The following is a 20801-nucleotide window of genomic DNA, read 5'->3' as shown; positions in this document are numbered from 1 at the left end:
TCTAAAGGTTAAAAGCACGCTAAAGCTACTCTTTCTACTCTAAACATATATTTTAAATATAACTTGGATTTACACCAAAAATAATACGATAATAATTAATATATATGAAAAAGTCATGATTTATTTTTCCCTCATTAAACTGTCAGCTAGTACCAGCAACATTAGCATCAAACGCTTTTTGAGTACAAATGCTTCCTTGATCCTAGCCTTTAGAATGCAGTCAACTCAAGTCATAATGAAGTTTGAAGGGGCTCAAATATAATTGTTCAAAATCTTAACTCCACTGTAAGGCCGACTTTCATTAAACATGCTGCTTATGAACTGCTTCTGTTTACTTCTCTAAGGTGGAAACAATCTTATTTAAAATAATATATAATCAGAGGTCTGTATTGCTTTTTATTTTTTGTTTTATTGTGGAAGAAGGGACATGGTGCAATGTTAACCAAGATTTTTTTTTTGTATTACTCCTCCAGTCTTGTTATAAACCTGATGAAGAAACTAATATGAGTCAGTTTAAATTATACAATGTACATCTGTGCAACCATTTATCGCAAACAAAATAAAGTTGTATTTTGCTTTCTGTGGAAAAAACAATAAAGAAATATCAACAATAATACCTGAGTCAATACCTGTGTATGACCTGAAAGGGTTAAAGAACTCAACATGAAAGGGCAGAACAATCCTTTCTCTGGGTTGCCATTTATAGAATGGCCAGCACCATCACACAACCCTGGGCCCTTGACATAAACGATAGCTGTGGGACTGACGAAGACAAGGCCTTTTTATCAACAGCAGACCCTAGTCAGGTGGCATCGCTTTGCTCTCCGACTCTCGGAAAAAGCTCCTCTGTTGATTGACCGCTTTCTCAAAGAGGGCAAGGTTCACACCATCAACACAGTTCAGCACACGGGCCCGGACCACCACGCCACCTGACGGGGAAAATGATAAAGAACAGTGAGTGAGAGTGTATGACGTATTAATACACAGCACAGGCAACACAACTATGAGCCACACAAGCTGGTTTAATGGGCCTTCAGTGGAAGACTACCATGCAATGTATTTATGTCCGATGTAGGCTGTGTAGAATGTCTGTAAATATTGGGTGCTCTTCAGAGTCCTTACCCTCAGAGTTATCAATTTCCCCCAGAACCATGTACTGGGCTCCTATGATGGCATTAAATGGCTCCACAAACAAGGTGTGAACGATCACTTTGTGCTGTGCTGATGCATGCCGTGAAGTCAGTGTAGCTTTTGACTCTTCGGGTTGATAGTACATCAATCTGAAAAATGAATGGAACATTTAGGTGCCTGACTAGAAGCATTAAACATTCCTAGATTTTCCTAGATACATTTTTATGAAACAAACTTAAAATAAGCATTTTAATTTGTATCACCTTTTATTAAATCTTTACATGTATGTCGAATATTTAGAATATTATAGATAAATGTCTGTTGAGTCATTCTATCGAAGAATGAGGTATGGGTTAACAACCTATAAGTCAGCACAATGTTGTAAGTTGCCATATAGAGATGAAAGTGTAATGACATATAGGCATATAGATAGACCAAGGAAATTGCGCTTGTGATGTGGATGGATGTCAGAATAAATGGTTAATCCGAGTCTATACTTTTATATGTGTATAAGTATATGCTTAAATTGTGTCGCGTCGGACAGCCTTCTGTAGTCCATCACCAGGGTCAAATAGTCTATTAGTTTACATTCTACTCCACGGAGGTATGGAAGTATAGTTCTACCTCACTACTTTGAATGTGGTCACTCGGTGACCGATTTACTGTTTTGAATGGGATAACTTCTGTGGAACATAGATGGATAAGGGCACAGTTGACAGCTATCCTTCATTAAGAATTTTGGCCCAATAACACTTGCCTTCCAAATGTTCTCACGGATTCTCCTTCCTGCAGGGAACCAGAGTTTATTTCCCAGGGGAAATAGGCAACAGCTGCTGCAGGAAGCATGATTTAATCCATTATTTTAGGCGATACTTTACGTTTTCAGCACATATATTTAGCCGGCGGTATTTATTTTGAAGTCGCTTCTTCTTCTTTTCATTATCGGAAGTCATGAACTGAGGCTAGAAGAAAGAGTGCCCTCTGTCATTACTTTATTGGAGGTGCGTAACGGAATATATGTGCACCGATAATGAAATAGTATTCTGGCCAGATCTTCTTCTTTTTTTTTTTGCAATAATGCGCCGTCAGTCAATACCTTTGACATAAAAACAATAAATCTACATGGAATCAGTGACAGACCACCATAAAAAACGGTTTAACTGGATTTGGAACTCGAGGTATCCGTAGTAAACTGCAACCTCGTACCGTTGTCATCCCGCGACGGAATGCCTGGAAGGGAATGCTCCCAATGAGCGATATTGGTGAGGGAGAGGGCGGGAGAAAGGGACTTTCAATGGAGTGATATCCGTTTCCGTTGCATGTTTCGGATATTGCTTTGACGGAACTTTCCTAAAAACTCCACATTTATTCTTCGTGCCATTTTGTTGTTTGTTTTTTTCATATTCGTGTTAATTCTCGCTCCGGGGACTTGTTATATGGCGTACACAGCTCATGGAAAATAAGAGACCGGAAATTGCGTTGCAACCAGGATAAAGCTACAATACAGGATCCCCTTCAGCCGCGTCAATAAACTACCACTCAAGACGACAGCCAAGAGTCCACCCTTGTCCGGGAGCAGAAGTTATTCAATATCTATGCCTCGTACTGATTATTGACTGACTCGTGTTCTGCAGGACAATATACAATAATGAATCCTGATATACTTAGAGAGCGACAAAATGCCACATTTGACATCGAAAAACTCACAAACATCCTCGACGGAGGTGCTGAAAGGACGAATAGGAGGCGAGAAATACGTGAGTTGGTTGGTTCATGTAACATACTTCAGAGAGGACACACCTGTACACCTGTGTGCTGTGATTCACAACAATACATCGGGTTAACCTAGTGATAGTGAAATGTTTTAGCTGAAGAGCTATCCTGACATCCTGATCGGGTCACGTATCGGGTCACGTACACCATTTGACAACAGTTCAAGTGGGACATCTGTATTGTAGTCAGCCCATTTTGATTATCCGGAGTCCTCTTCACTATTTAAATTACACCACTTACCTGACAACAGTGGGTGAGGCATATTTAAACATTGAGACATTACAATTTTGAGATATTTCAGATAAAAACGTTTGTGAAGAGTTTGTGTTAAAATAAGCTGGAAGAATCTGGGTCATTCTAACATTCGATGCCAGAAACACAGGTAAACATCACATTTGCAAACCACTTCAATGGAATCACCAAATGACCAATATTAAGTATTGTTATCATAATTTGTGCATGTCGACCTCAGCTTTGCAATCTAATCTGACTGAATGCAATCCTGTATTCCCTCTCTACTGTAGAGTCCATGGTTGTCAATGACCCTGACTTTGATTATGGGAACCCCAACTTCCTGTCTCGCAGCGAACGCTATGACCAGGCGGTTAAAAAGAGTGCTCAGATGATCCTGAAGCTCCGGGAGTACGGCATTTCAGACCCTGTTGAGATCAACTGGTATAAGAGGTACAAAGTCATGTTGGGTCATCAAGCTGTGCACATATTTTTTTGTGTACTCCACTAAAACACTTGTGATGTTACTATTGGTAGGTAGTGGGTACTATTTTTACACTAGTGGTGTAACTATTTTCTTACTGCTAGGTTGCAATTGTGGTTAGAAGAAACCACACTATTATTAATTATTTATTAGTAAATATAAGGTGTCCAAATAAATGACTTTAGTCAAAACACTATCGATCAGCATTGACTGCGTATGCCCATATTATTTTTATTTAAGATGGATGAAATGTTAAACATTGCGATTTTAACGTATTTAATTTATTTTGTTTATACCAGTAGAATACATACTTGAAAATCGCACATTTCTCTTTTTAAAATGGTGCCAGTAGGCCTACATGCATCCATTGTTTTTATTTTAGGCTAACCAAAGCATGAAAACTTGCATGCTTGGTAATCATTCCTTTAATCTTTCCCAAAACCTCCCTTACTCCTCGAGTTGACATCCATGCTAATGTACCTGCTCCTTAGCAGTGTTAGTGTTTTCTTTTGCTTGCATTCGTTTTTTTCGGAGTCCACTTCAATTTGCCCCTTTTTCAATGAGGCACACATAAACCATTAACTAGGCCAGGGATTGTGAACGTTTTCATTCGGCAGAGACATCTTTTTTTTTAATTACTTGAAATTGCTCTTTGGAGAGCCAAAGTTTGGGTTATATTATTACTATAAAAGGTTTTTAGAGAATATACTGTATCTTTTCATTGCATGTGAAAATGAGACTAGGACAAATGATGCGTTGTATTCCCAGCATTTCATGATCTGCTCTGGGCTGACCCTACCATGATAAATAAGGAAGTATTCTCTTGACCTTTGGGTGGCTAGGGTTAGAGGGTATCCTACATATATGGCCCCTTTTGGACTGTAACTTTGATTAAGGGCTATACAAATAAAATGGACATGAACATGACAATTTAGCTTTGTATCCCATCAGGACATTCATTCAAATATCTCTTATCTATATTTTCGTTTTGACAAATCTATTTCTGTCTTGTTTCTCCCCCATATGATATCAGTCAGTGACAAGAGCCATGTAGGCTCAGTGCAGAGACATAGCTTCCTGACCCCTGAACTAGGCTAACCAAGTTTTATCGTTTGTGGTTGACTTCAGTGTTAGATGGTGAACTTGTTTAAATCTGGTTATTTGTGGAAATTGTGCATATTAGCTTAGAAACTGTGATGAGATTCAAGCTGTGTTATCTAAAAATAATGTATTGCACACCTCTCATTAGATAGTAACTTATGCAACTAGACTGTATCCTAGTTCATTTGCCATGAGTGTAAACCACCATGAGCTGCAGTAGGGCAGAGGTAGTGCTGCATCAGGTGCAAAGGTTGGAGATGTGAGTTGAGATGTAATGTAAAGCAATGATACAGTGCTGTGTGCAAACATGGATTGGATGGCTGTGATAGGGACACGGGGTGGAAATGATGATCTGTGTCAGTGTTTGATACCAAGAATGGTATAGTCCCTTGTAAAGCTGTCAAATGGGGCAAACTGGGATCTCTGACAGTCATTGACTGTCACATACTTAGCTAGATCACTGAATTGAATCAGCACTATGCTTACTGAAGACATAATTACTTTATTCCGAGCAACAGTTCACTACATTCACTACAAGAGTCGTAGTGAATGTAAATGCAAGTTAATTTATCATGTCAATCTTCTAGGTTGTATCAGCAATTCTAGGCCGAGCATAAATGATCACATTCATCTGATCTTTCCTCACGATCCGCTAGCTGCCCGCCCCATAGGCAGGCTGTCAAAAAATGTGTCTCTGTAGGCAGCCTATGCTCTGAGATCGTACACAAAAACAAATGGTACTACCAACTACTCAAAACCAAAATAAATAGTATTCCAACCAATCATGACAAGGGGTGGCAGTTGTGGGGTTTTGCGCTGCGTTCAGGATAGTTTTTACTGGATGCACAAAACACAGAAGGGAGGGGTGAGCTGGCTCTGTTTGTTTGGGATCTCGCTTCAAATACCAACAGAAGTGACGCTGATACAACCTTTAATTTGAATTAAGAGTGACAATAAGGTCTAATTTTCTATTAAAGAGTCTATTTTTAATAGAAAAAGTCTATTTAAGAGTGTGCGGAGATTGGAGAAAGGGGTTAAGGAGACAGAAGAGCGACCTAGCCTTGGCCACCACAAGGCTTTTTGCATAGAGGGGTTAGCGCACTAGTGGGTTGAGCAACCAAGCATTAAAGACTAATAGTGATGTAGCTACATGCATGCATTTCAGAACCCTTCTCAAGCTCAGCATGGATTTAGTGTGTCTTGCCTTCCCTTCATCCAGTATGTACTGGTGCACCGGCCTCGAGGCGTTGTGTCTACATTTCGGCATGTTTCTCCCAACCCTGTACACCCAGTGTGACTCTGAGCAGTTCAACAAATGGGACCCTCTCGCTGATTCCTGCACCGTCCTGGGAACATACGCACAAACTGAGATGGGACACGGTCAGTTGTCCGGCTCATATCGTTTAGAGTTGTTTAGAGTTGGAGATCCGAGTGGGATAGATAGATAGATAGATTTACTTTATTGATCCCAAGTTGGGAAATTGCAGTGTAGCAGCAGCATTACACACTGTAACAACACATGAATGTGCTGTTAGCATATGTTTAGGGTTAGCTTACCTACAGCACCTGTGTCATTTTTACTGGATATAAATTCAACTGCGTCAAAATCTATATGTGTCCAATCTATATATGTTTTGTTTTTATCTATGCAAAATTATGTATTCTATTAGCACAGACCATTTTTACTGTTATTTTTGTTGATGGTTAAGAAAAATAAAAAATAGAATTGGTATTTGACAGATCTTACCAACATTCAAATAAAAATGGTTCGTTATATGTGTATAATTGGATATTGACTAAAACATACAGCTTCTCAAAATCCCATCTTTGGTAAGTCAAGAATTGGGAGTTAATATAAACCAAGATTGTTAAGGAAGTATTTAGACTGGCATCAATCACATGGTAATGTTACCATGTTGTATTTTTTTGAACAGCAATGAACTTGACACTGTAAGTCACTCTTTTTATTGGGGGTTGGGCGACCTAGCTAGTCCTCTTACTGCAAAGGGCTTGAAGTTCTCTGGGTTCAGGCCAGCAATCCTCTGCTACATGATGTGTCCCTCCCAGGGATAAGTTAGGATGCATCTTATCCGTCTCTCCCTGAACATGGATCAGCTTCAGGCAGGTGGCGGGGGCATTCTGCCAAGATGCTCAGGCTTCCTATTAACTGCTACTCTGTGCTTTTCAATTTGGCCTTAACTGGATTATGTTGTGGTCTCTTTTAATTGCTGCCTTGTGCTGAATTTTGTAAAGAGCCATATCAAATGAATATAATCAATTGTTAAACTCTGAATGATGCCACTGATTCTAATCTGAGGAATTTGTCCTCTCAAAACATTTTTTGTCTCTGTAGGCAGCCTATGCTCGTACACAAAAACAAATGAAACTACCAACCACTCAAAACCAAAATAAATAGTATTCCAACTAATCACAAAAAGGGGTGGCAGTTGTGGGGTTTTGCGCTGCGTTTAGGATAGTTTTTACTGGATGCACAAAACACGGAAGGGAGGGGCGAGCTGGCTCTGTTTGTTTGGGATCTCGCTTCAAATACCAACAGAAGTGACGCTGATACAACCTTTAATTTGAATTAAGAGTGACACTAAAGGTCTAATTCCGATTGCCACTGACATCTGTCAATTTAAGAGTGTGTGGAGAAAGGGGTTAAGGAGATAGAAGAGCGACCTAGCCTTGGCCACAACAAGGCTTTTTGCATAGAGGGGTTAGCGCACTAGTGGGTTGAGCAACCAAGCATTTAATGAATGACCGGGGTAAAGACTAATAGTGATGTAGCTACATGCATACATTTCAGAACCCTTCTCAAGCTCAGCATGGATTTAGTGTGTCTTGCCTTCCCTTTATCCAGTATGTACTGGGGCACCGGCCGGGAGGCATTGGGTCTACATTACGTCATGTTTCTCCCAACCCTGTACACCCAGTGTGACTCTGAGCAGTTCAACAAATGGGTCCCTCTCGCTCAATCCTGCACCGTCCTGGGCACCTACGCACAAACTGAGATGGGACACGGTCAGTTGTCCGGCTCATATCGTATCACTTTCCCAGTTCATTTTCAATCAAATAAAATGGTGCTGTAGATAAGATTTGACTGGTCCCATTTTCACCACCATCTGAGTATGAATAGCCATTGCAAGCAGTTTCAAAAGCTGCCGTAGATTTATGGATACATCAGTCTACCAGCCTACCCAGTGGACTGTACCAAAAAGTAGGCTTCATTATCCATAAAAGATCTAGGTGGACACTCCCACTTGTGATGTGACTAAGTTAAAGGGCAGGAGAGATTTAGAAATGTTTTTTAACGGCTAATCACACTCTCAGCTGGTCGTAAAATAGGGGCCCTATAAGAGCTATTTGGTTGTTGTTTAAGGAATGGCATAGTCAGCTTTTATTGTTTAGAGTTGAATGCACTGTTAGAATATGTTTATTTTTTTAGTTAACTTTGTCTGCCTCTGTATGAGCTAACTAAGATTAGACCTCTCCTGGTGTATTTCTGAACAATCAGGCCATCTCTTCTGTGATTAGTTTAGGGAATCCATCTTGGTTGTCAGTCACAAGTGCCTGATTGTAACACCTTTCAATAGCGAAACGTAGGGAGGGATGGGTGTTTTTTGGCTGATTTTTCTAAATATCTCTGTCTGCTCTTTACAATATCTTACCTACAGCACCTATGTATTTTTTTTACTGGATATAAATTCAAATGCATAAAAACCTAGGTTAAGTTGTGTTGCATTGCCGATAGCTTTGTAAAATTGTGTCAATGTGCCATTCTGCTGAGAAGCTTGGTGATTTTCTGAGCAGACACAACACAAAGCTCACTGTGCATTCTACATTGAGAGTGAAGGCTGATGCAACTGCCACTAAACGGCACATTTGCCAGCTTCTGAGGAAATGGGCAGTTGAGAAGCTCAAAATACATTAGTTGTTGGAAAGACTTATCAATTGAACGTAAATCCATATTTGAATTCATATCCATTAAAATTCAATTGTGTCCAATCTATATATATTTGTTGTTTTTATCTGTGTAAAATTATATGTAGCACATTAATGTATCATCCATGATGTATTTTATTAGTACAGTCCATTTTGACTTATTTTTTTTGATGGTAAAGAAAAATAGAATTGGTATTTGACAGATCTCAACAACGTTCAAATAAAAAGGTTTCCTTACATGTGTATAATTGAATATTGAGTAAAACATGTGCATTTGCATAAAACATCTGCATCAGCCTAAACAAGAGTTGCGAAAGACCTTCTACTCAGTGCTGATGCTAATCAAGCATCTTTGCTTCTACTTCTCGATGATCACAGTATACTCCTAAACCGTTTGGAGAAGTATGTTGGAACCCAGGGGACAGTAATTTCATGGTTTCAGTCAATGTGTAAATTACAGCAACACAATCTCTGGATATTCTTCTGTTAACTTTGGTGTGCCCCAGGGGTCAATGCTTGGCCCTATGCTATTTTCAATATACATGCTTCCTCTTGGTGATATAATCAGGAAATATGATATTTCCTTTCATTGCTATGCTGATGATTCCCAGCTATACATTCCGGTAAACCAAAATGGCAAAAGTTAAGAATTGAATGTGTTTGAATTTTCTCATGTTAATTGCTGATAAAACCGAGTTACTAGGCCACCCAAACATAGCAACTTCAATGAGGAAATGAGTGTTAATATTGATGGCTGTCCCATTACTGAAAGTCCAATCATTAGAAATCTTGGGGTTATTTTTGATTCACAACTGACATTCAAGTCACACATCAAAGCTGCCACCAAGAATGCATCCTATCCTCTTACTGCAAAGGGCTTGAAGTTCTCTGGGTTCAGGCCAGCAATCCTCTGCTACATGATGTGTCCCTCCCAGGGATAAGTTAGGATGCATCTTATCCGTCTCTCCCTGAACATGGATCAGCTTCAGGCAGGTGGCGGGGGAATTCTGCCAAGATGCTCAGGCTTCCTATTAACTGCTTCTCCGTGCTTTTCAATTTGGCCTTAACCTTTGCGAATTAGCATGGATGATGTTCTCATATGGATTATGTTGTGCTCTCTTTTAATTGCTGCCTTGTGCTGAATTTTGTAAAGAGCCATATCAAATGAATCTAATTAATTGTTCAACTCTGAATGATGCCACTGATTCTAATCTGAGGAATTTGTCCCCTCATCTCGTTTTTATTTATTTTCTTTATTATTATTTTCCTCACCCTCATCTAATTCATTTCTCGAATCCTTCACTGCTTGCTGCTGCCTTCGCGACAGCTATGTGCACCGCTTCAGAGGAAACCCGCTGGAAATCCATCTGGCCATGTTCCTGCCCACCCTTCTCAACCAGGCCACCCCAGAGCAAATGGACCGCTTCTTCACACCCTCCTGGGACCTGGAGATCATCGGCACATATGCTCAGACGGAGATGGGCCATGGTAAAGCAGTACACCTGGCGCTGACCGTGTAGCGCGGGCCATTGGGCCCGGGTTGACTGGACAGGTAGCTCGGCTGTAGCTTGGCGGTCAGAAAAGATAGTCTGGTAGATTGGTGGTCAGCAACGTCTTTGCACATGTGGGCCGTTTTGTGTCAAATGGTACCTTCATTTATGGGTGTATAGCACAGCTGTGGAAATTTCTCTTATTTGCGTTTGCTCTGAGATTTGTCAAAAACCTACATGCATTGTATTAGCCTCATAAGACCACCCTGATCTTGTTGAGTTGACATTTCAGTTTCACGCTGTGCATCAGTCTGGGCTCGCTCCTGTATAAACACTTGTGGATAGACCAATCTGTGGAAATCAATTAATGTCCGCCACTTGAAATCTCGTTTTAACGGGCTCGAGGCCAGAATTATATTCAGAAAAAAACTGAAACATGACCCCACAAGATCAATATGGCCTTATGAGACTAAACTAACCAAAATTATGTCATGCACATGTGAATTTGACTTTATTATTGAAATGGTTATAGTGTGGGTGTGTGTGTGGCATTTTCTTAGGCACTCACCTCCGAGGGCTGGAGACCACAGCCACGTTCGACCCAGACACGCAGGAGTTCATAATGCACAGCCCTACCGTCACCTCCATCAAGTGGTGGCCTGGGGGACGTAAGCACTCACTCAGCCCTGGCTTCAGCCACTGCGATACAGCTCTACAGCTTGCTTAGAAGTGAAGTGATGGTTTTTCCTCCCAGCGTTAAATCAAATAAACCCTTAAATGAAAGCCCCTCTTCTGTCCCTCTCCACCACCTGGATCTCTGTGCAGTTGGGAAGACATCCAACCATGCCATTGTGTTGGCTCAGCTGTACACACAGGGCAAGTGCCATGGTCTGAACGCCTTCATCGTGCCCCTCCGCAGCATGGGCACGCACGAGCCACTGCCAGGTAATCACACAGCTCTGCAGAACCTCTGCCCAGGGTCTGCTTTGGTCTGTATCTGTTCTTTGCCTTTCTCTGGCTTCTGCCCTCCAATTTTTTTCTCTCTTTTTTTTTTTAAATAGATGGATAACGGGATCTAAAAAGGTTAACTATCCAAATCGCCTGCCTACCAAATATCTTGTCAGGAAAATGTCTAAAAGTATATGTAGTAGAAAACCCTGCCACATAGGTACTATACTGGGCTCCTCTTCCGAACAGGATACAGATAGACGTGGTTGAAGCCATTTATTAGCACAATGCTGCAGGAAGAGTAGGTGTTGCCTCCCGACATGTCCGGGATCTGTGTCGTGATGGCTGGTTTTCCGATGCCTGTTGTCCAATGCACAACAGGCTTGCAGCCTCACCCAGCCCCAGAGTCTAATAACCTCCTGTCTTGGAGAGACTCTGGATTGTAGGGGTGTGGTCTAAAGCCCTTCCTTGAAGCCCCTCCCCCTTGCTGTTTGTGTCGTTTGTACGTCTGCAAAGTCCAAAACGCCATAGCATCATTCGGCTGCATTGTCACCGTTATTTGAGTGTACAGTAATTATAATCCGCTTGGCTAGGTGGCCAGTAGGGTAACTACATAACATTTCTGTTTTCCATCACTTTAACATTTATTTCTATGAATTGGTTTACCAATCTCTATGGTCTATCTCTGGATTTGTTATCTCTGTATCCCTCTCTTTTTGCCTCATCTTTCTTTCTATCCCTCTCTTTCTGTCTCTCTCTATGACTTATTTCTTTCTGGGTTTGCCCTTCCCACCTGCTCAGGTATCGTGATCGGGGACATTGGACCAAAGTTTGGATTTGATGCGGTGGACAATGGTTACCTTAAACTGGAGCATGTGCGCATCCCGCGAGAGAACATGCTGATGAAATATGCACAGGTGAGCCTGTATTTTAAGGAAAGACGTAAAAGTCGCACTGGTTAACGTTCAACTAGCTTATTTCAGAGTGGTTTATACTTCTCATTCAATGCTTTATTGGGGTTTCACACAGGACACTGTAAACCACCACCACAGTCCTTTAATGATTCTCTTTCCTGCCTTCTCATTCTGTGTGTTAATCCTGTGTGCTCTGCCATTATTTACCTCTTGAATTCATCAATTACCTCTTAAATTCAATTCAAAATTATCATCAATCAAAACACATGACAAGGACGGGGCTCACTTACCTCAAATCCTTACCATACAAAAAGGTGTAACCAACATTCCTATTGGGTTACCTGTGCTAAATAAAGCCAATCCCAAACAAGCCACACCCTCTAGTTCTAACAATTGGCAGGGAGTGATACCTGGGCATAATGGCCCCAGACCTGTTGGTCTGTGGGGGATCTGTTGGTGAACTGTAATTGAGGGCGATTTGATGCCAATACCAACCCCTCAGTTGCTCCATTGATCAATTCCTTTAAAAACAATATGTGCTTATAAAGGTCTGGCAGGGTGGAGAATGAGCTACATTTCATAATAACATGACTGATGAGCCCTCAGCTGTCAATCAAAGAAGGTTCTGTTGCTATGGATTGGCTAGTCACACAATTTATTATCAGTAGTTGCGGACTTATACAACTCAATAGTAGGATAAGTTCAGTGAAAGTCATATAACTTACTAGCTTTTTATATATCAGCTTGTGAACTAAACACAATTTGATCAACATTACGCTTTCTTGGCCACAAAGTACAATATGAAATATTAATGAAATATGAAAGCTGAGAATCCTTCGGTAATTGCACAAAACGAAAAAACAAATGTCCCTAGACTGAAAAGCAAAAATTCTCATGAGTGAATGCTCAAGTGCCTGATGTTCTTGATGCAAACAATACATTTTCTGTCAAGATAAAACCCTAAACTACTCCTTAGTCTACTCCTGCCTTCTTTGTTGACAGCTCAGGGATCGTCTTTGATTGACAGCTCAGGGCTCACCAGTGAAATTAAAAGCAGTATGAAACAAGTTTATTATCGGAACATTATTTATATATTTACATTATTTAACACAACCACACATGTCCTTATAAATATGTATTTCTTTAGATATTTATTCATTGAATAATTTAATAATTTATAAAATGTTCAGTATGCTTTGGTCCTCAATAAAAGGTTCCAGGATGTAGAAATAAGAAGGAAGTCCTTCATTGTGCATCATCAACCCGTTGTTTCCTTGCCTGGTCGTACTGCGTGTTTACAAATGTAGCTGCCATGCACCCGGTTAACTAGAAAACGTTCATTTTGAGAGACGCTCATTTTGCCCCCCCCAAGGTGAAACCCGACGGCAGCTATGTGAGGCCGCTGAGCTCCAAGCTCACCTACGGCACCATGGTGTTCATCCGCTCCATGATCGTGGGGAATGCCGGCACCATGCTCTCCCAGTGCTGCACCATCGCCATCCGCTACAGCGCGGTCCGCCATCAGTCAGAGATCCGTTCGGGGTGAGTCCTCCTCACGCGGCCACTCCACACTCCACTCCAAACACTGACTTTTCCTCCATTGTTGAAAACCTGCATCAAACACACGCACCGAGACCAAACTAATCAAACTACGACCGTAATTAGGCCAATTGTACACCAGCCGCTCCCGTGTAGAGCCATAGGTCACGGTCTATATTTATGTCATCAAAGTAAACAACTATTAAGTAATTTATTAATAAATTAATTACTAAGTAATTTATTTAAGAAAACACTTTTTTGGAATCAGTATCAAGTTCCAGTATTGCTTTGGGGCCATTTCAACAATATTATTTTCTCATCAATTTTAGATATTCATTGAATAATGTCTAAATGATTGCAGATAAACCTCAACTATCCTTTTGTTTTTCTCTGACAGAGAACCAGAGCCCCAGATCCTGGACTACCAAACCCAGCAGCACAAGCTGTTCCCGCTGCTGGCCACAGCCTACGCCTTCCTGTTTGCTGGCCAGTACATGATTGATACTTACAACCGCATCTCTGGAGACATCAACCAGGGCGACCTCAGTGAAATGCCAGAGGTAGGGGCGGACTTCAGTTAACACCATCCCCCTACGCATTACTGACTAGGCAGAATCAGCATCCTGCCCTAACCTGGTCTTTTCTGTCGTGTTGATCTGATCAACCATAACCCATCGTGCTTCTACAATGCGACTCAGCTCTCCACACTCGTAGCTCAATCATGTTTTTTTTTTTCTTCTCCTCTCATTTACATCAACATGTTCTAACCAGCATGGCCCGTGAATGCATTGTACATTTTAAACTGCAAGGCAAGTTCAGGAAACGTGTACACACACACACACACACAGACTCGTTCATGAACTCCCTCTCTGTGCGCCAGCTGCACGCGTTGTCTGCTGGTCTCAAGGCCTTCACCACGTGGACGACCAACACTGGCATCGAGGTGTGTCGCATGTCCTGCGGCGGCCACGGCTACTCCCGCAGCAGCGCCCTGCCGGACATCTACGTTGAATTCACCCCTTCCTGCACCTACGAGGGCGAGAACACAGTGATGATGCTGCAGACAGCCAGGTGGGTGTCCACCCTGCACTCCTGCACCCTACTCCTCCCTACGCCCCACGCTTCCCAGTGACCCCGCCCTGTCGAGTGACCCCGCCTGCTGCACGGATGTTTGCACATGCACACACATACTTTATCTGCTAAGGAGCAACCACACCGACCAAAGGCTTAATGAAGTGGTAATGAACTGTTTAATGGTGGTGGTGCTCGCCAAACATGCATAACAGTCGTACTTCGAAAGAGTTATCAATTTTTTATTGTAAATAAATTATAATGAAAACATGGCACATGTCGTTCACCACATTAATACTAAAGACACTTTCATCCCACATATGTGAGGTCAATGATGTGCACTTTAACTTCCTTCAATGGAATAAAAGCATGCAGTCTTAGATGATTTGGGGCTGCATTGACACACAGACCCACTCACTCACTGACTCTCTCTCTCCCTAAATCAGAGGCTATATCATATGGTTGGCGTTGTTACCAGAGATTGCAGTTTGATACGTTATTTAGATGAACCATTAATTTACCATTGTGGGCAAGTGTAACAATATTATGCATTGGTTGTAAATCCCCTAATCTCAGATCTAGAAATTCAACAATGCTCTCCGGGCTTCTGTCGGATTCTTAAACTAGCAAACTAAATTTCAACATGCAATTGGCCTATTGTTGGGTAGCCTGGGAACCAGACAATCCCACATGTATATTTTCACTGAAATAAGAACAGACGACTGTACTTAAAGCATTTGTTGAGAATAAATGTTATCTTGGTTGCTCAGTGTTGGGTCACCCGTTTCGTCGCTATGATTGGTTGTAGGCCTATCCAATTGCGTCCAGAGGCAATTTCGTCTGCGCCTGTTGGTGAAGCCCCTTTGGAAATGAAAAATTAACGGGAGAAGTTCCAGACGAATAGCAGTTTGCAATTTGTCTGGCGATGCCAGGCTAACTAATGGGTGCTTCTGATTGGTTGTGTCCCCCTGCAGGTTCCTGATGAAAAGCTACCGGCAGGTGCAGACCGGACAGCAGCTCTCTGGTGCTGTGTCCTACCTGAACAAAGTGCAGCATAGGGTGATGGCACCCCAGGCCGTCTCCTCCCAGCTGGACCTCGACCTCAACACCCTGGTGGATCTCTACGAAATCCGTGCTGCCATGTAGGATACTAAGGAGTGTGTGTGTGGGTGTGTGTGTGTGGGTGTGGGTGGAATGGAGCCTTCTCTTAAACGTATATGTAACATTTGGGCATCAAATATCTTAAAAGCCGTAAACATGTTTGTGCTGCCCTTACATGTTTGTCCTTTTGTTTGATTTGGGGATGTGGAAGTATTGTTGAAGTAAGATGGGAGTTAAATTGTTCCATGCCACGGGTTGGTGTTGTTCTGTTTAATACCACTGGTTGGTGTTGTTCTGTTTAATACCACTGGTTGGTGGTGTTCTGTTTAATACCACTAGAGGGCACCAATACTTTTCTTGTCCGATCTTTCATAGTATGGCTTTTTTAGCCCCTTTCACAGCCCCTTTCACGCAGCCTATCCTTGGAATTTTCTGAAATATTTCCTGGGGTCATTTGGGACTGGGAACAGGGATTGTAGACCTTGGATAGTCTCTACCAGTATTTTCATATCTCAAGTCCTAGTGACATTTCCGAACACAAATGTTTGCAAAGGTTAATGAAATACACTTCTCATTTCAACGAAAATTTGTATTGCAGCTAAGACAAACTTTGAGCGTTGTATAAAATAGTTCACATGGTACTAAAAGTAACAGCATATTCAAATAACGTACAAAAAAGAGTGTTTGTACAATGCGCAAATCTTCAAAATTGACAGATTTGACATTGAAAATCTTTGAAATCTAATTAGTGTGGTTGCAAGCCAAGCTATTTGCATATGATTTATTAGTATGGTTGCAAAGGAAGCCACACTATTGAAATCATGTTTCTTATTTGTGTGTGTGTGTGTGTGTGTGTGTGTGTGTGTGTGTGTGTGTGTGTGTGTGTGTGTGTGTGTGTGTGTGTGTGTGTGTGTGTGTGTGTGTGTGTGTGTGTGTGTGTAGGCTAGTTGAGATGGCGGCTCAGAGCATTCAGCAGGAGTCTGCGCGTGGGAAGAGCCAGGAGGACTCTTGGAACAGCAGTGCCATTGACCTGGTCAGAGCATCGGACGTAAGTTCATCAGTGTTCTTTGTAGATGTTTGCTTGCACGGCCCCACAAAAGTTAGGAATATGAATGGACGTGTTCATTGAACAGAGGCTTTAGTCCCAAACAACGTTTGAGGACCTTATCGTAGTAGTAAGTATACAATCCATATCGTAGGAACTACCATCATTGAAGTCCCTCGTAAACTTATACTGTTATAACTAGGTCAATAATATTTGTATTGGTATCTAGTGTGCATGGTCAAAATGTTATCAAATATGTATGAATAAGTAGTAAATCTGTATATACGCGTGAATGAGTAGGGTAAAATCATGTCTCAAACCATATGGGCATACATGCAGAATACTAGCCTGGGAACCAGACGAAGCTCGCAAGCTCATGTTCAGTTTGCTCTGTGGATAAGGTCTGGCCCCTGGTCCAAGATAGACCGGCCAATCCCAACTGTGTATCAAATATATGGGATGAATCTGATGGAGGTGCAGCATAGAGGCACTTTCCACAACAACATAATTATCAACAATATAACGGCATTTGTTACTTTTTACAAGATACAATATTTTTTTTTCCTCAAGCAAATTAAAATACATCATTGATTCACGAGTAGTTATTGGTTAGAATTCAATGTACACCTACATAAGGCTCTATGATCGGAGGGGTGGCAGTCGCTCAGTGGGTTGGACTTTGACCCCGGCTCATCACGATGCACCCAAATTGCAGTTTTAGGGGTTTTACCTACATTGCGGAAATAGCTACATTCCCTCACACAGGCTTGAATACAAGCCTGGGCTTTTTCTGACCTAGATGACCTGGAGGCTGGAGACCACTTAATTAAGGTGAACCTCACCTCATTGGACCTCCTCTGCTCAGCACTGCCCCCTTGTGCAACTTTTCCTAAATTACGCCACTATTAGCCTATTTTAACAAAAGCAATGAATGATTGACTACCAGTGATTCCTTTGAAAGGCTTAACTTTTAAAAGGAAAAGAATAATAAAAATATGAAATAATTTGAACATTTGACCTCAGTGCTTACAGTGGTAATTGATTTTCCTTTCATGTGATAATATCGAAAAAATGAATTGGCAAACAATGACATTGGTTGGATGGGCTTGAGTCATGAAAATTAATTTAAAAAAAGGTCCAATAGTCCAAATTTCAATGCACGTGTATACACACAGACGTGGCTTGGCTTGGTACCTGATTCCCATGTTTCTCCTGTGCTGCGGACGTGCAGGCCCACTGCCACTACATGGTGCTGAAGATGTTCAGAGATAAGGTGGACCAGATAGAGGACCCAGGCGTCCACTCGGTGATGTCCACCCTGGCCCGCCTCTACGCCATCCACGGCATCGGGAACTTCACCGGAGACTTCCTCCAGGTACGCCTCCCCTCCTCACTAGACACACTGCTGCGAGCCAATAGGTCCCAGCAGCATTGTGAGAGACAATACAGATATTCACCTTTGCATTTCTGGGTGGAAATTTACACTTATGAGCACGGCCTTGCGTTGTTCAAAAAACTCAAGCCAATCAGAGTGATGCCAGTGCTCTCTTCGCTCTTGCTAAATCTGGTTGGAGGTAAACTAAAAACATAATCTTATCTGAGAGATGCCTTCCGTGTCTATTTCTCTTTCAGATATAAATTTTTCACACCATTGTTTTTTAATTTGGAAGAATACAGCACAGTGTTTCTCCAAGTGAAAATAAAGCCAGCAAACACGGTGCTTGAAGCAGGATCATAATTGGCTGACAAGCGTACAACTGTTGTCTTTTGGGCTGCAAATCATGCAACTCCTTATGCAACCTACTTACCGATGACCTGCCAGTTTATGTCTGAAGGCACTGTAGTGTGTGTGTGTGTGTGTGTGTGTGTGTGTGTGTGTGTGTGTGTGTGTGTGTGTGTGTGTGTGTGTGTGTGTGTGTGTGTGTGTGTGTGTGTGTGTGTGTGTGTGTGTGTGTGTGTGTGTGTGTTGTTTTTTAAATATCCGACCGCCGCTATAAATAACAGCCATAAAAATCATTTTCAAAACAATTCAATAATCTCTTGTTATATTTTGTGTCAAATGATTTATTTCTTCAGTGAGTGGCCGTGTAATAAGCTAAGATAACGACGATGATGAATGCTCACTGGCCCATTATCCCTCCCCTGCCTGCCAGGCCGGTGTGCTGAGCGGGGCCCAGGTCCGGTCGGTCTCAAAGTGCCTGAAGGAGCTGCTGGCCGAGGTGAGGCCCAGCGCCGTGCTGCTGGTGGACGCCTTCGACCACCACGACAAGATGCTCAACTCGGTCCTCGGCCGCTACGACGGCAACGTCTACGACGCCATGTTCGAGTGGGCGCGCAGCTCGCCGCTCAACAGCACCGAGGTGGGCTTTCATTGTAGGACAATAACAATGTTTATGTTTTATTTTTTTTTTCTACATGGTTGGTGTGGTGTATCGTAAGTGTAGTGATGGAGCCGCTCTTCACTGAGGGAAGGGGGGAAAGTAGACAAATTGTTTTTCTATCGTACATAATCAATCAAAGGCCAAATAAATGGATAAAGTTAAAGAGTGATGATATATTATATATGCTCATTTTATTATTGGGGAATAGGTCAAGCGAAAAGGTGTGAAGAACCTTTTTTACAACCGTTTCATGGTATTACCGTAAATGTTGCCCGTTGGCCATTCCATTGATTGCATTCCTTGTTTACCTAACGTGATGGGTACTAGGTTATTTTTGTTTTGGTGTTTCTTTGTTCATGTGTATGCGTGTTAAACATGTTGCTTTCCTACTCCTCTTTTCTGCCAGGTTCACGAGTCTTTTCACAAGCATCTGAAGCCACTGCAATCTAAGCTGTAAACCTTATCCTGGGTTGATCCTGGGGTGCAAGACAGCTACAGTATATGGATAGGAAATAGCTTGACAATACTAATCTGACCTCGGATCATTAAGTCCCTGGTGTCCACCAATAGTACATTCACAAGAGCCTTATATCACTATTGTTTTTGGTTGGCTACATCAGACTGCTCTATTTTGTATAGCAATCATGAAGCAAATGTTGAAAATGAAAAATTGAAGTCTGAAAAATCGTTATCTGTGTATAATTATCATGGTTATATTTTAATGGCTTGATACACTGGGTGTTTATGGGTACATTCCTTCAATTGTAGAATATCTGATCTAGGGCTAGGATTCATGAACAATGGTACAGTTCCCAACAGCCCTAGTATTATTCTGTATGGTTGCTGTGTAATTTAGTATTGAAAGTGGGGACCTGTAAAACAATGCGTCCCTGTCAATTGCTGTGTTTTAACAATGTGCCTGGGGAAACTTAGCCTGGGAACCAGACAGATCTCGAAAGCTTATGGTTATGGTTTTTTGCTCAAGTTCTGGCTCACCTCTCATACAAAAAGATTTCTGCCAATATGGGTTGGGATAAATACCATGACTGTGCAGAAGAACTCCCTAGAGCCCGCTATCGAGACAGTATTAAAAAAACTGGACGGTATATTTCCAGGGATGCTTTTTTGAGACGCTCAGTGCTATCACCCATTTCGTTGCTCTGATTGGTTGTAGGCCTATCCAATCACGTCCAGAGGCATTTTGGTCTGTGCCTGTTGGTGACACCCCTCGGAAATCAAAAATGAACAGAGAGTGTCTGGACCAATTGCAGTTGGCATTTCGTCCTGCGATGCCAGGCTAGGGGACACTGTCTTTTCTGATTAATTTTACATCTTGGGGATGGAAATATTTAAAGAAACTAATTTAAATGACATGTTCTAATGTAGGTTTGTCATCCAACTTTGTAGTGAAATATGTGTTTTATGATCTTTGTATTATGAAATCATACATTTCTCAATCATGGATAATCATGTTTTAAATTTGGTTTATTTAATTGATATTAAATAAAGGATCTGATTATTAACATGTTTTATCTGTGAGAATTGAATTGAGTTATTAGCTAGTTATTCTATGAATTTGAAGCACAAATGTCCATGTTTGTACACAATCTCTACGATTGCTACCATGTTGATCACAGAGCATGCCCA

General features: G+C 41.6%; 2 protein-coding genes across 3 annotated transcripts; one reads left to right on the top strand and one right to left on the bottom strand.

The window, feature by feature from the left end:
• Positions 1-453: 453 nt before the first annotated feature.
• On the bottom strand, positions 454-2040 carry ten1 (TEN1 subunit of CST complex). The gene is made up of 3 exons (XM_084465313.1): positions 1889-2040; positions 1123-1280; positions 454-929 (listed from the first exon to the last, which is right to left on the bottom strand). The coding sequence occupies exons 1-3, from the start codon at positions 1975-1977 to the stop codon at positions 799-801; spliced, it is 378 nt and encodes a 125-aa protein (XP_084321439.1). The 5' UTR covers positions 1978-2040; the 3' UTR covers positions 454-798.
• A 622-nt stretch (positions 2041-2662) lies between these two features.
• acox1 (acyl-CoA oxidase 1, palmitoyl) lies at positions 2663-20678 on the top strand. 2 transcript variants are annotated; one of them, XM_084465693.1, is made up of 14 exons: positions 2663-2888; positions 3429-3588; positions 9993-10153; positions 10716-10823; positions 10981-11100; positions 11905-12020; positions 13390-13559; positions 13954-14116; positions 14437-14627; positions 15602-15769; positions 16671-16776; positions 18005-18148; positions 18927-19133; positions 19561-20678. In XM_084465693.1, exons 1-14 carry the CDS (start codon positions 2780-2782, stop codon positions 19609-19611), a joined length of 1974 nt encoding a protein of 657 aa, XP_084321819.1. In that variant the 5' UTR covers positions 2663-2779; the 3' UTR covers positions 19612-20678. The 2 variants fall into 2 exon arrangements, with proteins under 2 accessions (XP_084321819.1, XP_084321818.1); XM_084465692.1 differs by lacking the exon at positions 9993-10153 and adding an exon at positions 7584-7744.
• Positions 20679-20801: the final 123 nt, after the last annotated feature.

Source organism: Micromesistius poutassou, assembly GCF_964030765.1.
Source record: "Micromesistius poutassou genome assembly, chromosome: 3".
In the NCBI taxonomy this organism is placed as follows: domain Eukaryota; kingdom Metazoa; phylum Chordata; class Actinopteri; order Gadiformes; family Gadidae; genus Micromesistius; species Micromesistius poutassou.
The sequence above is the reverse complement of the archived record's forward strand: the minus strand, read 5'-3'. Positions and strand labels throughout refer to the sequence as shown.